The sequence below is a fragment of the Narcine bancroftii genome, chromosome 5 (assembly GCF_036971445.1).
Source record: "Narcine bancroftii isolate sNarBan1 chromosome 5, sNarBan1.hap1, whole genome shotgun sequence".
Classification (NCBI taxonomy): Eukaryota; Metazoa; Chordata; class Chondrichthyes; order Torpediniformes; family Narcinidae; genus Narcine; species Narcine bancroftii.
Genome location: NC_091473.1, coordinates 67,746,586 through 67,765,796, shown reverse-complemented (window position 1 = coordinate 67,765,796; position 19,211 = coordinate 67,746,586). Strand labels below are relative to the sequence as shown.

General features: G+C 43.2%; 1 protein-coding gene across 9 annotated transcripts in view; it reads right to left on the bottom strand.

The window, feature by feature from the left end:
• Window positions 1–19,211, bottom strand: part of ralgps2 (Ral GEF with PH domain and SH3 binding motif 2) — a 486,036-nt gene that overhangs the window by 434,945 nt on the left and 31,880 nt on the right. For all 9 annotated transcript variants that reach the window (XM_069937722.1, XM_069937721.1, XM_069937720.1 and 6 more), the window contains one exon: window positions 3,468–3,540. In XM_069937722.1, the coding sequence (XP_069793823.1) occupies window positions 3,468–3,485 (18 nt within the window). In that variant the 5' untranslated portion in view covers window positions 3,486–3,540. Of the gene's footprint in view, window positions 1–3,467; window positions 3,541–19,211 lie in introns of those variants that run through there.

Genomic DNA, 19,211 nt, shown 5'->3' with positions numbered 1-19,211 from the left:
CACCATCAACTCCAATCAGCCTACCACCAGCTCCTGATCCGCACGGAAGACCGCCCTTTCATGGCCTTCAAAGTGAACGGGCATTTGTATCAATTTCTCAGGGTCCCCTTGGGTGTCACTAATGGTGTCGTGGTTATTCAGCGAGAGATGGACCAAATGGTAGACCAGAACGGCCTAATTGCTACATTCCCGTATCTGGACAATGTCACCATCTGTGGCCACGACCTGCAGGACCATGATGCCAACCTTGAGAAATTCTTCCAAACAGCAAAACGGCTGAATCTGATCTACAATTTCAAGAAGTGTTTCTCCGGTCCACTCACTTTGCAATTCTAGATTGCGTGGTGGAAAACAGGGTGGTAAAGCCAGACCCCGACCGCATGTGCCCTCTCATGGTCCTTCCACTGTCCCAAACCCAGAATGCACTCAAACGTTGCCTGGGATTTTTTCCTATTACATCTAATGGGTCCCACAGTACGCTGATAAGGCACGGCCACTAATTAAGTCCACCTCCTTCCCCTTGTCAGCGGAAGCCAGAGCAGCCTTCGACCACATCAAGTCGGACATCGCCGCGGCCACTCTGCATGCTGTCGATTAAACCATACCTTTCCAGGTGGAGCGTGACGCACCAGACTTTGCACTGGCAACCACCTTAAACCAGGCCAGTAGGCCTGTCACCTTCTTTTCTAGGACCCTCCAGGACCCAGAAAGCTGACATTCCTCTGTCGAGAAGGAGGCCTAGGCCATCGTCATTGGAGACACTACCTCGCTGGCAGGCGCTTTACACTGCTGACCGACCAACAAGCAGTCTAATTTACGTTGAGCAGCAACCAGCTGGGTAAAATCAAAAATGACAAGATTGCCAAGTGGAGAATCAAACTCTGTCTTCAACTACGACATCCTGGCAAACTCAATGACCTGCCTGATGCCCTTTCCCATGGGACATGCGCTAGTGTACAACTGGACAGGCTGCAGAGACTCCATGAGGAGTTATGTCACCCGGGGGTCATCAGGTTCGTTCGCCCACTTTGTAAAGGCCCGCAACCTACCCTATACAGTCGAGAAGATCCGCTCCATTATCTGAGCCTGCCCAGTATGCGCTGAGTGCAAGCCCAACTTCTTCCAGCCCGAGAAGACCCACATCATTAAAGCCACCCAGCCCGTCGAATGTCTCAGTGTGGACTTCAAGGGGCCCCTACCGTCGATGAACCTTAACACCTACATTCTCACGGTGATCAACAAGTACCTCCACTTCCCGTTTTCTATCCCCTGCTCAGACATGACCGCCTCCTCAGTCATAAACGCACTTCACAGTATCTTCGCTATTTTCAGGTACCCCAGTTAAATCCACGGTGACCGGGGATCCTCATTTATGAGTGTGGAGCTGAGGCAGTACCTTCTGGAGCGCAGTATTGCTTCGAGCAGGACCACTAGCTATCACCCACACGTTAACGGGCAGGTCGAAAGGGAGAATGCCACTGTCTGGAAAAGCGGTCATGCTTTCACTCTAGTCCAAAGGCCTCCCCACCATTCACTGGCAGGACATCCTCCCAAACGCCCTACACTCCATCAGGTCCCTGTTATGCACCGCCACCAATGCTGCCCAGCACAAACGTATGTTCTCGTTCCCACGGAAGTCGGAATCGGAAACGACCACATCGGCTTGGCTGGCAAACCCTGGACCTGCCCTGCTGAAACATCTCGTCCGCTGCTCGAAAAACAACCCCTAGTAAACCGGGTAACGCTGTTACACGCGAACCCGCACTATACCTATATTGAGTACCTGGATGGGTGGGAGGACACGGTCTCAGTAAGGGACCTGGCCCATGCTGGGTCTAACATTGTCACATTCCAACCCCAACCTCCATCCAATCCTCCCCTAGGTTACATGCCGGGACAACGGAACCAGCAGCACCTCGTGGATGACAATGGCAGCCCACGGCCAACGACGACTGTGAACTAGATAAAACTGCGCCCACACCTGGGGACCTCAGCGATGATACTCCACTAGCTACCCCGATCCCGGCGCCACGGCGATCACATCAGACAACCGACAGTTACTGCCTGTGAACACTGTATGCTATACCCTCGCCTTTTTTTCCTCTTCTCTCTTTTCTTTGTACTCACTCCAGGGTCAGTTCCTAAAGAAGGAGTGAATGTGATATACAGGATTCTATCACCAATGTATGTATTTACATATAGTAGTAGTGATTGGCTGAGAGCCGTAGCCACGCCTACTGGCAGGTCATAGAAGGCTGCTCCTAACCAGACCCAGGTCAGTCTGGACTGGTCAACCTCGATGTAATACGCTCCAGTCTTTAACTAATAAAAGCCTTGGTTTAAGTCAACAGTCTTTGAGTAATTTGACGCACTACACCCTTTGAATCATCTTTTATCACCTTTTAACTGTTGATCTGTGTTCCTGACTGTAAAACCTTGCTAAAGATAGTGGACACAGCCAAGGACATCACAGACAAAACCCTCCCCACTATCAAGAACATCTACAAGGAATCCTGCCATTGGAGAGCAGCAGCACTCATCAAGGATCAACACCACCCAGCACATGCTCTATTCTTGCTGCTGCCATCAGGAAAATGGTATAGTTGCCACAGAGCTCACACCAGCAGGTATTGCACAGTTGGTTTGTTTACATTCCTTATCTATTTAGTTATTTGTTTACATGTATATGCTGTGTACCTTTTTTTGCACTAGTAAAAAGTGGCAATTCTGCCTCGCCCGCAGTAAAAGAATTTCAGCATTGCATGTGATGTCATATATACTGACAATACATCTAAAATCTTCTCCTCCTGCCCTTTCTTCCCTTGTCCCCAGATTTTTTTTCAAGTGCCTGCCTTAAAGAAAGACACAAGCCTGAAGCATTCGTTATACTGTAGCAGCTTGCACATGGAGATTTGAACCGACCCACAAAAATGCCAATGAGGCCCTGAGAATGCTGTTTCGTCGGGTTGTACTTGCACAATTAGATGATAAATAAATAAACTAAATGACACGGTAAAAGGTAAAATGTTTAAAGGGAACTTTAGAGGGAATTTCTTCATTCAGAGAGTGATGTGAGTGTGGTACAACTCCCAGCTGAAGAGAAGAATGTGGGCTTGATTTTGACATTCAAGAAAAATTTGGATCGGTACATGAACTGCGTGTAGTGTTCAATGGGACCAGGCAAAATAATAATTTGGCACATACCAGATGGGCCAAAGGGCCTGTTTCTATGCTGCAGTGTTCCATGGATGATGTTTTAAAGGTATTTCATAAAATTACATTTTAAAGCCTGGAGAAAATGAGTCAAACAATTTAAATGAAATCAAACAATAGGATTAAAAATTAACTTGAAAATAGTTGCACGCAGTAAAAGCGAAAGTAGAAAGAAACTCATGTGGAGTGCAACAGCTGTTTGTTTCAAGCATTTGACGTACACATTCGTTTTGAATAGGTGAAAGAATACTTACAAAATTGGCAGAAAACATCCAGGTTATGGCCAGTTGATCAAAATCATTGGAGAAAAACAGAATTCATGAAGATCTGAAACAATGGAAAAGATTGGGTGATGTGATTGACTGATTTTATTCAATGTTATATTTCTGAAAACAAGTTTAAACATCATGTACAGAGCAGGAAAGAAACAATTTAGAATCTCACCTATATCCATCAGCTAAATAACAATAATTTGTATTTATAAGACACCATTGAAAGGCACACCACACGAAAGCTTTCTAATAAAATTTGATAGTGAGGATATTATAATCAATCACCTCAAAAATGCTGCCAGCATAATAAAGGATCCCTATTACCCTGGCCATTATCTGGACTCCCTGCTACCTTAATGAAGAAGGTAAAGAAGCCTGAGGTCCAGGACCTGCAGGTTCAAGAACAATTTTTATCCAACAGCTCTATAGCTCTTGAACCTTCCTGTACAACTCTAACCCTTAGCATAAACCACCCCGGTCCACCAAAAACATCTCTGCACTACTGGAATGTCAGATTTTCTTGCACTGACTATAACCTAGAATATTTATCTACCTTTTAATACTTATTATCTCTTATTTTGTCTTGGATCTGTGGGAATATAAATTTTTACTATTCCAGTTGATGTTTGGCTGCAAATAGGAATTTCAGGGCATCAGTACATTGAATTTGCGAATATGGCCATGGACTCTTATTGAACACTATTAGAAGACTCAATGCACAGCCAGATAGGTTGTCTCAAAATAGGTGAATTATAAATAAGTAACAATTTAGAATTCCACTTATAAATAAATTGCTCCATCTTCTTCTCACGAATTTTAGTTACCTTAATATTAGCCCATACTAATGAATTTTCCAAATCAAACATTCTACTAATAAATTTTGTTTGCGCCGCTTTATAATAATTTTGAAAATTCAGTAATTGCAAATCTCCCAGATTTTGCAAATCTCCCAGATCATATTTTCAAGTTAATTTTTTGTAAAGAATTCAAACCTTTGAAAAATGTTTAAGGAACTTTACAAGGAATTGATTGAAAAAGATATTGTAGTCTAGGAAAATATTCATCTTGATACAATTAACTCTACCTATTAATGTTATAGGTAAATCTTTTCATCTATTTAAGTCATCTCTAATTTTATGAAGTAAAGGTAAATAATGCAAATCATATAAATTATCTAAATTTTTATCCAATCTAATACCTAAATATTTAATTTGGTCTGTCCATTTAAATTAGGCTATCTTTTTACAATCAGTATAATCCGCATCAATCGATGACAAAATCTCATTTTTCTCCAAATTAATTTTATAACCTGATATTGCACCTTACTGTTTAAATCTTTCATATAATTATTTTAAAGAATTTTAGGGTTCTGTTAAATAAATCAAAACATCAGCAGCAGATAAATTGATCTGGTACTCCTCAGATTTCACTTTAATACTTTTGATATTGTTCTCTTCTGTTATCAATTGAGCCAAACGTTCAATCGCTAATGGAAACAGTGCTAGAGACAAAGGGCAACCTCGTCTAGTAGATCTTTCTAATAAAAAAAAAGGATGATATTTGGCCATTCATCACCACTATGGCAGAGGAGTTTCTATATAAAGATTCAATCCAACTAATAAACATTGGCCCAAACCTAAATTTCTTCAGTATTTTAAATTAAAAAAACTCCATTCTACCCTGTCGAATGCCTTTTCGGCATCTAATTGGATTCCTCCTGAGAAATACGAATCAAACATTAATTTTGCAATATTATCTGCAGAATAATGATTTGTAATAAATCCAGCTTGATCTAAATGAATTAAACCAGGTAAGTAATTTGATAATCTATTTGCTAGAACCTTAGTTACAATTTTATAATCAACATTTAATAAATAGGTCTATATAATTTAGTATTTAAAGGATCCTGTATTTTTTTTTAAGAATAACAGTTATAATTGCCTGAGAAAAAGAATCCAGTAAAGAATGAACCTCCATTGACTGTTTCAATACATCTATTAATAGAGGCATTAATAAGCCCATTCAGAGCCAGCTCTTCAGCGCTTGACGTCCTGTTTTGCGGAAACTGCCAAAATGTTTGGCCTGGAAGTCAGCCTGAAGAAGACTGAGGTCCTCCATCAGCCAGCTCCCCACCATGACTACCAGCCCCCCCACATCTTCATCAGGCATACAAAACTCAAAACGGTCAACCAGTTTACCTATCTCGGCTGCACCATTTCATCAGATGCAAGGATCGACAACGAGATAGACAACAGACTCGCCAAGGCAAATAGCGCCTTTGGAAGACTACACAAAAGAGTCTGGAAAAACAACCAACTGAAAAACCTCACAAAGATAAGCGTATACAGAGCCATTGTCATACCCACACTCCTGTTCGGCTCCGAATCATGGGTCCTCTACCGGCATCACCTACGGCTCCTAGAGTGCTTCCACCAGCGTTGTCTCCGCTCCATCCTCAACATTCATTAGGGACTTCATCCCTAACATCGAAGTACTTGAGATGGCAGAGGCCGACAGCATCGAATCCACGCTGCTGAAGATCCAACTGCGCTGGGTAGGTCACGTCTCCAGAATGGAGGACCATCGCCTTCCCAAGATCGTGTTATATGGCGAGCTCTCCACTGGCCATCGTGTCAGAGGTGCACCAAAGAAGAGGTACAAGGACTGCCTAAAGAAATCTCTTGGTGCCTGTCACATTGACCACCGCCAGTGGGCTGATATCACCTCAAACCGTGCATCTTGGCGCCACACAGTTCAGCGGGCAGCAACCTCCTTTGAAGAAGACCGCAGAGCCCACCTCACTGACAAAAGGCAAAGGAGGAAAAACCCAACACCCAACCCCAACCAACAAATTTTCCCCTGCAACCGCTGCAACCGTGTCTGCCTGTCCCGCATCGGATGTCAGCCACAAACGAGCCTGCAGCTGACGTGGACATTTACCCCTCCATAAATCTTCGTCCTCGATGCCAAACCAAAGAGAATAAGTCTTGAAATTTTTTTTAATAAAATTCAGGAGTAAATCCATATTCACCAGGGGATTTCCCATTAGGCATTGATTAAAGTACTTCTTTAAGTAAAGGAAGCATCTAAGTCATTACGTTCTTGATGACGTTCTAAATGAAGGTCAGCTAAAAAAAATTACCAATTTTCACCTCTTCTTTTTTAGATTCAGATGTATAAAATTCCTTAAAAGTATCATTTATATCTTAAGGTTTATATGTAATTTTTTAATATTTCCTAATGCCAGTAATTGTTCCAGAAGTTTTCTCTGTCTTTAATTGCCATGCCAATATTTTATGGGCTCTCTCCCTTAATTCATAATATTTTTGTCTATTTCTTTCTAATAATTTCTGTTTTATAATAAATTATATTGTAATAAATAATATTGCAATTTTTTTATTTAACAAATGTATATTTTTAACCTCTATTGAATTCTGCTGTATATCTTTTTCCAATTTTTCTATCTCCTTTTCCAATTTATCCACCTCCATTTCCCTACTATATCCTACCCATTAAACAAATTGTCCCAATCCACTCCTTGTAAATCCTTTCACATCTTCTCAAATCTATCTTTTTCCCCCATTCGAAAACTCAACCCTAGGCCCTGACCTATCTCTTTCCATAATTACATTGAAGTTAATGGGCACTATGATTACTGGACCCAAAGTGCTCCCCAACGCATACCTCCATCACCTGACATATCTCTTTCCCCAACAGTAGGTCCAACACTGCCCCTTTTCTAGTTGGTTCCTTTATGTATTGCTGTAAAAACCTATCCTACACACATTTTACAAACTCTAATCTATCCAGCCCTTTCACAGAATGGGTTTCCCAATCTATATTTGGAAAATTAAAATCTCAAACAAATACAGCCCTGTAACTAATACAAATATCTGCTATCTCCCTACAAATTTGCTCCTCTCGTTCTCGTTCCCCTACACCCCTATAAGTGTAACTACCCCTTTCCCATTCCTCAATTCCACACTTGACGAGTCCTCAAATCTTCCTGCCTCATCTTCTATAAGGTCCCTTTGCTTTTCAATATTTCCAAGAGCTCTGTCATTTATCGTAGACATCTTAACCAAAGCAGTCCTCCCAAAATATATCAGGTCACACTTATAAAGATACATTCCATCTGTCATTGTTCCATTCATCTGACCAATTCATCAATATCATCCTGTACCAAATCAATAATATCACCTTTTATGCTTTTTGCATCAATAACACCACCAATTTTAGCGTTATCTTCAAGCATACTTACTAAATCTCCCACATTCACATCAAAATCATAACAAGTCACCAAGTCAGGATGCCAGAATCAATCATGAAACTACATCCCCAGCAACAGACGTCTAAAACCTCAAAAACAACCCTCCACTATTTATCTCCCATTGCAACAATTTGAAGTCCAATTTGCCAACTTGCCCTCCCTGGATCCTTGAGACTCTATCCTTTTGGTTCATTCTCTTATGCAAGACCTTGTTAAAGGCTTAGTTGAAATCCAAGTAAATGGCATTAACCACAATGCCTTCTTCATTAATTTTGTTACCTCTTCAAGAAATTCAATCTAATTTGTCAGGCGTGACCTATCCCAAACAAAACTATGAAAGCTGTCCTTAATTAATCTCTGCCCTTCCAAGTATAGTTTAATCCACAAAATAGTTTTCAAAAACTTCCTTACAGCTGATGTTAACAGACAAGCCTGCATTTAATTAGCTTAACAACCTTGTTGAATAAATGTCTTCCAGTCAACTTACAACTTACTGATGACCAGCCAAGATTTGAATATCTGTCAGATCCCAGTCATCTCCTCCCTTACCAGCCTCGTTCGTATTTCATCAGAAAGATAGACATTTCACCATTGCAAGTCTGCAATAAAATGTCTCCTTTTAAATGGTGACTTGTTGGAGAATTTCACATTCATTGAAACTCCAACTTTTCTCAGTAAATACAAACGAGAAGTATTAATTCAGCTGCATCCTCTGGCTCCACACACAGGTTACCTATTTGCATCTGAATGGCTCCACCTTCTCTGGTTACCTTTGTGCACTGAACTACTAAGACAACACTATTGAATTTTTGATCATCTTGTCTACCAGTGATATTTTGTGCCCTCTTAATCCCCAGCAGCTTGAATCAATGACACTTTGAGAGCATACTTTGAAAGTTCTGCAATCTCCAAAAGCATAGCCACCATAACCAAAACATTCACCATTATTTTTAATTCATAAAAATCTAAAAAACAAACATTTTAAAACAATTAAGTAGCCACTGAAAACGCAGTGGTGGCTGATGAACGTGAAATAACGATACACACAGTTGCAGGGATGACAGAATATAGATATGCTTTTGGAAGATAAATGTGGGCAGGGTTTGTTAGTGTAGGTCACATACAAACACGTTAAAACAGATCTTATTTAAAATACTGGAGCTCTGCTATTGCTAGACATGTCGGAGCCTCAGAGCCTTTGCAAAAGCTTTGGAAAATGCCTAAGAGACTTCACTAATGGATTGTTGTTTACAAAAAGACAACAGATGAAAGAGCTTGTCGGAGCCACACTCAGTCTGGAGTGGAACTTGCTGTTGTAGGAAGATCGTGTGTTTTTGCAAGCAGAGAGAGTCAAACAGGATTTCTGGCAGAGAGAGAGATCAGTTCTACAGTGTTACAGACAGAAACAGCAGCTGGGATTGGAACAGGACAAGCTTGTTGAAAACCCCATTTGGAAGACGATTGTGAGTGCTTAGTTCAGCCTGGTCAAAGCCCTTGTGGTTCATGCAACCAGAGAAGACTGGCTGTCTAATGTTCCACTTGAAGTAAGAGAAACAAGGAACACTGTGGTGACCTGAAAGGAAGAGGTTATCATCTGGAGATCCCTGAGGGGGCAAGTTTCTTTGGCAAGACACTGAAGTGGCTGGGTGTCCATCGTATAAATCTCTCTCTGAAAACTGACAAGAACCTTCTTGAGCAGTAACCATTTACCTTTCAAGCACCAACGCCTGGTGAACTTTATAAATGTTAAATTCTGTGCACAGTATAAGAATTGCCTGCAACCAGTGAACTTGGTGGAATGAGAAGTGAGATTGGACTGTGAATCAAAGAACTTTCCTGAACATGTACACATTACATACATGTGTGCTTAGAATTAGAAGGGGGTTGTATTAGGTTAATTAAGTCAATCATGATTAGTTAAAGTGTGAATCTGTTTTCATGTATAAAGATAATTAAAAGCAACTTTTAAGTAACCATTTGTCTTGGTGAATATCGCTGCTGGGTTTTGGGGTTCTCTAGGCTCATAACACAGGTAAATCTAAACAAGTCACACACACATACTTTTAAAACACTGAACCTCGTGCGCCATGTTATGACATCCCGTGCCGGTTTGCTGGACTTCTGGGAGTTGTAGTCTTGTTATAACAGTTCATTACAATTACATTTAGAAACACAAGATCCATGGGGAGTTAACTGGACATGAAATTAGCTTCCCCATTGAAGCCACAACATGGTGGTGGAAGGGTGCTATTCAGACTGGAGCCTGTGAACAGTGGTGTTCTGAAGGGATTGGTGTTTGAACTCCTGTTGATTGTTATATGTGTAAAAAATGTATATGGATTTTTTTTAAATTGGGGGTAATTTGGCAAATTTGCAGATGATGCAATGATTGGTGGAGTTGTGAACAGGGTCAAAAGCCATCACAGAATAGAACAGGATATCAGAATTAGAATTTATTGATATGAACATGTCATGAAATTCATTGTTTTGAGGCAGCATTACAGGTGCCAAATTGTGATAAATTATATTTTTTTCAAGTTCATACAAAAGAAGAGAAAGTGGAAGGAAAAGTAGTGGTTCACTGTATATTCAGAAAGGTCATGGCAAAGGGGAAGAAACAGCTTTTGTACCATTGGGTGTTCATCTTCAGGCCTCCTGTACCATATTCCTGATAGTATCAGTGAAAAGAGGGCATGGCCTAGGTGGTGAGGGTCCTTGAGGATAAGGGCTGCTTTCTTGAGACACACCTCTTGTAGATGTCCTTTATGGAGTTAAGACTGATGCCCATGATGGCGCTAGCCAAGTTCACAACTCTCCAGTCTTTTCACTGTCCACACCTGTCAGTGATGTAACCAGTCAGAATGATCTCTAAGGTACAACTGTAGAAATTTGAACAAGTCTTTGGTGACATACTAAATCTCCTCATATTCTTCATGAAAGAAAGACACTGGCGAGCTTTTTTCGTGATTGCTTCAAAGTTGTGGCTCCAGGATAGATCTTCAGAGATGTTGACACCCATGAATTTGAAGTTCTTAACCCTTTCCACTGCCAACTTCATCGATGAGCACTGGTTTGTGTTCTCCTGATATTACCCTCATCGGTTCCTTAATCTTGCTAACATTCAGTGCAAGGTTGTTGTGTGACACCACTCAATTAAATGATGCATCTCACTGCCGTGCACTTCCTCATTGCCATCTGTAATTCTGCCAACCACTGTGGTGTCATCAGCAAATTTGGACGGCATTTGAATTGTACCTAGCTACACAGTCAAGGGTGCAGAGCACCTAGAGCAGTACGCTAAGCATGCATCCTTGAAGTGCACCTGTGCTGTCAGTGAGGAGATGTTTCCGATTTGTCCGGACTGTGGTCTTCAGATCGATCAGTTACATATATGGGCAAAGATATGGCAGATGGAATTTAATCTAGACACACTTAAGGAGATCAAATGCAAGGGGAAACGTATGCAGTTAATGGTTTGACTCTTAAAATCATTGATGAGTAGAGGGATCTAGGCCCATGAAACAGGCCACGCACGAATATGGTGGTTAAAGGAAAATAGTATACTTGGCTTCCTTGTAGCTCTGTGAAACTTTGGTTAGGCTGCACTTGGAAAACTGCGTACAATTCTGGTAGCCCTATGGCAGGATGGATTTGGATGCTTTGTAAAGGGTACAGAAGAGGTTTACCAAAATATTGCCTGATTTTGTAGGTACGAGTTATGGGAAGAGATTGGACAAATTTGGGTTATTTCTCTGGTAAGAGGCAGAGAGGAATCAATTAAAATTTATTGCTGTGAACAAGTCAAAAAATTCATTGTTTTGCGGTGGCATCACAATGCAAAGATTCATATGTGACACAACAAACATTTATAAAATCATGAGTGGCATTGATAGGAAGGACAGTCAGAATCTTTTCCCCTGAAAAAAAGTGCCTCACAGTGGGGCAAATATTTTATACAGATTGAGCTTGGTGTCTGGAATGGGCTACCAGGACCAGAGGTGGGAAAAAATACAAGAGCACCATTGAAGAGGCTTCTAAATTGACACATGACTATGAATGGAATGGAGGGACATCTTTCAAATGCAAGCAGGTGTTTCAGTTTGATTTGTACATCATGGCTGAAGGACCTATTCCTGTCCTGCACCGTTCCATGTATATGAAATCAACTTCAGCAAATCAGAAAGGATCTTGTGTTTACTCCTGGCAGTGGCCAAGGCAAATAGCGCCTTTGGAAGACTACACAAAAGAGTCTGGAAAAACCACCACCTGAAGAAACACACAAAGATCAGTGTGTAGAGCCGTTGTCATAGCCACGCTCCTGTTCGGCTCCGAATCATAGGTCCTCTACCGGCATCACCTACGGCTCCTAGAACACTTCCATCAGCGCTGTCTCCGCTCCATCCTCAACATTCATTGGAATGACTTCATCACCAACATCGAAGTACTCGAGCTGGCAGAGTCCGCAAGCATCAAATCCACGCTGCTGAAGACCCAACTGCACTGGGTGGGTCACGTCTCCAGAATGGAGGACCATCGCCTTCCCAAGATCGTGTTATATGGCGAGCTCTCCACTGGCCACCGAGACAGAGGTGCACCAAAGAAGAGGTATAAGGATTGCTTAAAGAAATCTCTTGGTGCCTGCCACATTGACCACCGCCAGTGGGCTGTTATCGCCTCCAACCGTGCATCTTGGCGCCTCACAGTTCGGTGGGCATCAACCTCCTTTGAAGAAGACCGCAGAGCCCATCTCACTGACAAAAGACAAAGGAGGAAAAACCCAACACCCAACCCCAACCCACCAATTTTCCCTTGCAACCGCGCCTGCCTGTCCCACATCGGACTTGTCAGTCACCAACGAACCTGCAGCAGACGTGGACATACCCCTCCATAAATCTTCGTCCGCGAAGCCAAGCCAAAGAAGGTCCTCCCTATAAACTGAAATGAATACTCTCACTGGACTGGCACTAAGCTGACTGTCAGGGTTAACTTGGAGCAAGCAGATTTCCCAATAAATGCAAGGGAAATTTTCAATGTTTGCACCTCCTCACTGGACTCTGAGCAGTTCTGGCACGGAAAAAAATCAATGGTGGAATTTCAAAACTTTCAGCTTAGCTCAAGAGTTCTGAAGTTCTGCCCATTTAAACAGATTAAAAAGAGAGCTAATAGTACAAAATAATATTGGGCCGCTAAGGAATCAAACTACTGCATATGGAAAAGTTTGTATTGAACAAAGATCCATTGACAAAAATAGGAGCATAACTATTTTACTTTGATGCCTGTGTAACAAAGACATTATTGGGAATAATATTGGCTAGAACCTATGAAGAACTGTCATTCAACTGGGCAATTATTCCAGGCAGAGACATTTCAATTGAATGATTTGGCAGAGGGTCTTAAAATTACACACATATGTTGTCCAATACTTTCCAATTAAAATGAGCTGAAATGAAGTGAACCAGCCACAGACAAACAGATTTCACATTTGATTCGATTTTTTTTTAATTCAAATTGGAATTCACTGTTGCTTCACTAATCCACGGTGAGAGGTCATAACCTTGCAGAACATTTCATCAACAGAGCATTTTCTCAGGTTTTCTGATGGTACAAGAAAATAACAGTGAACCAATCTGAAAACTAATTTAATTTCAATCTCGGTACAATGAGACTTCCTCTCTGCTCATCCAAGTACTGAAAGAAAGATTTTCAGTTAGTTAAACATATAAAATTAAATTATTTTGGAAATTTTCTCAAGAGACACAATGCAATAAAAGAATAGCACTGAAGAAGAACAATCTCACATTTTAATCCAATTGTTTTGCATTTAAAACCAGGTATTCCTTAATAATGAGTGGGGAGATTGAATTTGTGCAAAATAACCCATATCGTGATTTTCCATCATAAGGCAAGACCATCAACGCAGGTGAAGTGAAAGGTGTTGATTTATTTACTTTATTTTCCATACAAATTTGAGGAAATTTTATTCTGGGTCTTAAATTTTTAAGAACTGATTTGTAAACTCTGAGGATGAATTTCCATAACCCAAACAACTGTAATATGGCTACTGCTTGGATCCATTTGAATATTTTTTTAAAAATCTTTATTGAAACTAAATGCAATATTCAAACATGTTATTTCTAGCTTCTGTATTAATAAGGTGAAATTTAAATATCATATCAATGTTATCAAAGCAAACTTTCCACTGTTGAATATTCCGATACATTATACAATTCTTGATTAAAGGCATTGTAAATTATTATTAATAAATTTAGGTCAATTGTCTTGGTCTGAACTAAACTTTCAGCTAAATTTGAAGCAAAGTCAAAATATTTATACACTACAATGTTTATTTGAAGAAGAACTTCATATGTGATTTCTCAAAAGTATGCCATCAGCTTTAAAATATATACGCAGATTGTGATTGATGGAGGCTGCTCAATCCTTTCCAATAACTGAGAATTAAATTAGAAAAATGTAAATACAATAGAAGAAAACATTCAAGCCAAAGGCAAGACACTGCTCAGTATAGATCTTTGGACCTATCCACCAGTACATGATTGAAATTCATGTAATTCGCTCTCCAAAGTGCCTCTCTTTTACTGAGGTCAATGTCATCCCTAATTTTACTATACAGAAGCCAAAATACAGATAGTCCTCAACTTATGACCTATGCGAGTTATGTCCACCCACACATACTACCAAATGTTTTTTTTTAAATACAGGTACACATCTCCTTTATCCGGAAGGGAGAAGGAGAGGGAAAGGGAAGCATGACCAGGTTGGGGAGAGAGACGGCAACATGACTGGAAGGGGGTGGATGTGGCAGCACAGTTCAGGTGGGAAATGTGGGGCAGCTGGTTTTTGTTCTGATATCCAGACAAATCCAAAATTCAGAACACATTGTCCCCCAAGGGTTCCACATAAAGGATTGTGTACATATACTGTACTTATGCTTTATTACTGTAGCATTTGCCCTACTTGGGCATGGAAAAGAACACAGACACCAAAGCCTTGAAGTTAAGACTGGTTTATTGCACTAGCTGTCGTGTTTTGATGGGTCTCAGGCACTGACGTCAGGGCCCTGCATCATCAGAGTGCCGGCCTGGGATTGGCCAGCGATCTGCCACAGTTCCCAGTCTTCCCGCCATGCAAGAGGTCACCTGGGATGATGATCGGTGTCATCCCCCCAGGTCTGTCCAGTTGTCGCATTTGTCAGCTATTTTGTGGGCCGGTCCGCATCTCTGTGAGAAGGCCACTACATGATATCTCCCCCCCCCCCCCAGAACTGGCGATCAGGTCATTGTCCATTGACTTGGGTGGTCTGCCCTTGCATCGCGGGGGAGGAGTGTAGACCTGCTGGTCAAGGTTCAGATGTGCCAGTTTCAGGCGGTTGACTGTAAAGATCTCCTCATCACCAATGTCGATAGCAAAAGAGAATCCGTTGCCCCGATGATCCTATAGGGCCCCTCATAGGGTCATTGAAGAGACAGCCTGTGTGCATTCCTTTGCACAAACACATACTGACAAGTCTTTAAGTCCCTGGGGATGTTATGCTTGTAGTGGGGGTTGCCGCAGGATCAGGGACTTAGGTTTTCGCTGCAAGTTCTCAAGGGTGGCTGCAGGGTCTTCTGGGCATTTGTTGGGGGCCAAAAACTCCCCCAGAAGGATTAAGGGTGCACTATAGACTATCTCTGCCACCAAGACATTGAAGTCTTCCTTCGGCGCGGTACGAATCCCAACAGGACCCAAGTTAGTTCGTCTACCCAGTTAGGACCCTTGAACCAGGCCGTCAAGTCTGCCTTCAGGAGCCTGTGAAACCACTCACCAGCACATTAGCCTGAGGGTAGTACACCGTGGTGTGGAGAAGCTATGTCCCCAGGGAATTAGCCAGTGCTGCCCAGAGATAAATTGTGCCCTTGTCTGAGGTTAGGTGCATTGGACTCCCATGTGTCAATGAATGCCCTGGCACAGGTTTCTGTGGTGGTATCAGCCAGTGGGACCGCTTCAGGCCACCTCATGAAGTGTCAACTATGGTCAGCAGTATCTCTCCCCATGGGAAACTGGTAGCGGCTCCACGATATCAATGTTATGTGACTGAACCTGTGCCGCACTTGTTCAAAAGTCTGCATGGGCACCTTTGTGTGAGTGCACTTTTGAGGCCTTGCAGTTTGTGCAGGTCTTGTCCTACTGGCTGACCTACTTGCAGAGGCCATGCTAGATAAACTTGCTAGCTACTATCTTGACCATGCAGGATGTGTCAAGTTACATCTAGTGTCGAAAACCTAGCACCTCCATGTGGCCGGGACGATGGGCAAGGGCTGCCATTAGAGACATCACACAGTAGTGTCAGGTTACCTGGGCCAACAGGGATGTCTTCCACCCTTAGACCGGAGACGACTGTCCAATACACGGGAATTTCAGGCTTCTGCTGCTGCACTATGGTGAGGGCCACGCAGCTGACCCCCAGGACAGTGCATGTACCGAATCGATCGCAGGGTGTGACACAGCGTCAGCTACCACAATGCTTTTCCACACGAAATGCTGTATGTTCGTGGTAAATTCAGACACGAAGGACAAGTACCTTTGATGTCGGGCCGACCGCGGGTCTGATGCCTTTTAGAAGACAAAGGTCAGCAGCTTGTGATCGGTGACGACCTTGATTGCCGACCTTTCAAAAGTAATGGAAATGCCTTACCACCAGGTACAGTGGCTACGGCTCTCAGTCAAAAGTGCTGTATTTGAGCTTTGGGAGGGCAGAAGTGCCTGCTGAAAAAGGCCAGCGGTTGTCACTGGCCTTCAATGAGCTGTTTCAATACGCTTCCTACCGCAGTGCTAGAGGCGTCGACTGTCAGAGAAGTAGGTGCCTCTGGTCTGGGGTGTATACCAGGAGGGTGGTATCTTTGGTGTTCTGGAATGCCCTTGAAGGCTCATCATCCCAGATAATGTCCTTTGACTTGCCTGCCATCAGTGCGAAGAGGGGACAAATGATGTGGGCCGCTGCCAGTATGATTCTGTGGTAAAAGCTTATCATACCAGCGAATTCCTGCAACTCTTTTACTATACGTGGCTTGGCGAAGTGTCAGACCACCACAACCTGTTCAGGGAGGGATGATGCCCTGTGCTTGTTTATTCTGTACCCCAGGAAATCAATAGTGTCCAGGCAAAATTGGCACTTTGCAAGGTTAATTGTCAAAGCGAATTCACTCAACTGGGTGCACAGTAGTCTCAGGCGGGCGGCACTGTCTTTGCAGCTGCAGCTGGCAATGAGGATACTGTCCAAATAGATGAACGCGAATGGGAGGTCCCAGCCCACTGTGTCCATAAGCCGCTGGAAAGTTTGAGCCATGTTTTTCAGACCAAATGGCATAAGTAGGAATTCGAACAAACAAAAGGGGGTTATAATTGTGTCTTTGGGGACATCCTAGGGGTGAACTAGGATTTGGTGGTACCCCCAGATGAGGTCCACCTTGGAAAACCCTTGGCCCTTGCAGGTTGGCGGCAAAGACTTGGATGTGGGACGGGAAATGTCAGGCGTGGTGGCCTTATTGACCTCCACCCTCCTGTCCCCACTGATTTTGGCACCACGTGGAGGAGGGAGGCCCAGGGACTGTCAGATTGTGTCAGATTATTACACAATCCCTAGCTCCTCCATTTTCTTGAACTCCTACGCTAAGCTGAGCTTTGCAGGAAGGAGTCGGCCTGCCCTGGCGTGGAGTGGGAGGCCCTCAGTCAGAATGTGGTGTCTTTCCCCTTGCTTTGGCTCTGTCACGGAGAACTATGGCTCCACTGTTGATGGGAACTCTACCAAGATGTGGGCCAATTTGTTATCGGAAAGTGTTATTGAGACGGGGGGGGGGCGGGGTTAGTTTGGTTTCCCCCAGAGGTAGAGTCTGAAAAGTTCTGGCATGTAATAAGTACCATCCCTTGAGAGCTACATGCAGGCAGTGGGCATGAAGGAAGTCAGCCCCCAGGAGCTGTTGCACCACTGCCACGAGGGTAGAGGTCTATGTAAATTGGCTGTTGCAAAACCAAAAGGGAATGGTATAGGTACAAAAAGTTCAGATGAAGGAGCTGTTAGCTGCCCTCAAGTCTGGGCCATGCTTGCCTTTGCAGATGTCAAAGCCTTCGGAGGGGAGGACGCTCATCTCAGCGCCAGTGTTGACCAGGAAATGCCTGTGTGACAAGAAGTCCAAAACAGAGGAGGCTATCACATGGGCCAACCCCATGTTTCCCAGAAACCCACAGGGTGGCCGGCCTTGACATCGCTGATGATAGTATTAACTTGCCTCTCTGCTGGTCTTGGTCTCACAGTTGGTTGTTCGTGGAGCTTGCTGATGTAGTCTGCGATGGCACTTGTATTCTTTTCTCTCCAGATCACTTCCGTCCAGGCCTCAACCCTCCAGGCATCGCTGAAATCCTTGTCCATCAGCAAGATTTCGATGTCCTTGGGGTGCTGCTCCAGAAAGATCTGCTTAAAGGCTTGTGGTCCTCGTTCAAAGGGAGCATCTCGCTCATTAGGGCACTTGGGGCCATGTCCCCCCACAGTCAGTCCATATGCAGCAATCTGGTGGTATGCTTGTGCCAGGAGAGCCTGAAAATTCAGGTTAACAGCTCTTTGAGGGCCACGTATTTGCCTTGCTCCAGAAGCTGCTACGACCCTTGTTGCTGTATCTTGATCAAGTGCACTTATGACGTAGAAGTAGCGGGTGTCATCGGCAGCGATGTGTCGAAGCTGGAACCAAGCCTTGGCCTGCTCGAACCACACTTGTAGCTGCGACACCCAAAACATTGGGAGCCTGAGTGAGACCATGTGGATAGTTGCTGGCTCCAGCCGGTCTGTCATTTTTGGGTCCAACTGCCAGTTGGACCTGTCGGGGGTCACCAATGTAGTGTTCGCACGACACTGGCATGGAGAAGAATGACACGCACACCCAAGCCTTTAAGTCCAGATTAGTTTATTGCACTGGCCATCCCGTTTATATGGGCCCCAGACGCTGACATCAGGGCATCGCATCATCGTAGAGTCGGCATGGGATTGGCCAGCATTCCCACCAGTTTCCCATCTTCCCACCATCCAGGAGGTCACCTGGGATGAAGGCCGCTGTCACCCCCAGGTCCATGCAGTCACTGCATTTATCGACTATTTTGTGCGCCCATCTGCATCTCCATGAGTGGGATGCTTCCATACCCCATTAAGAGATGCAAATCTGACTTATGACCATCCCAAGTTATGACCAATCCTTCGGTCTCAATTACAGTCACATGTTGTGGAAGACCTGTATTCCATTATTCTAATGTTTCTTTTCATTATTATTATTATTACCGTGTTTATCTCCATGATTTGGCACAAATCCAGACTCAATATTAAACCTTACAATTGCAAGAAAAATGGGTGAATGAAAAGGCAAGAGAACATGAAATAACATGAGAGAGAAAAAGGAAGGTGGCAATTTATCAAA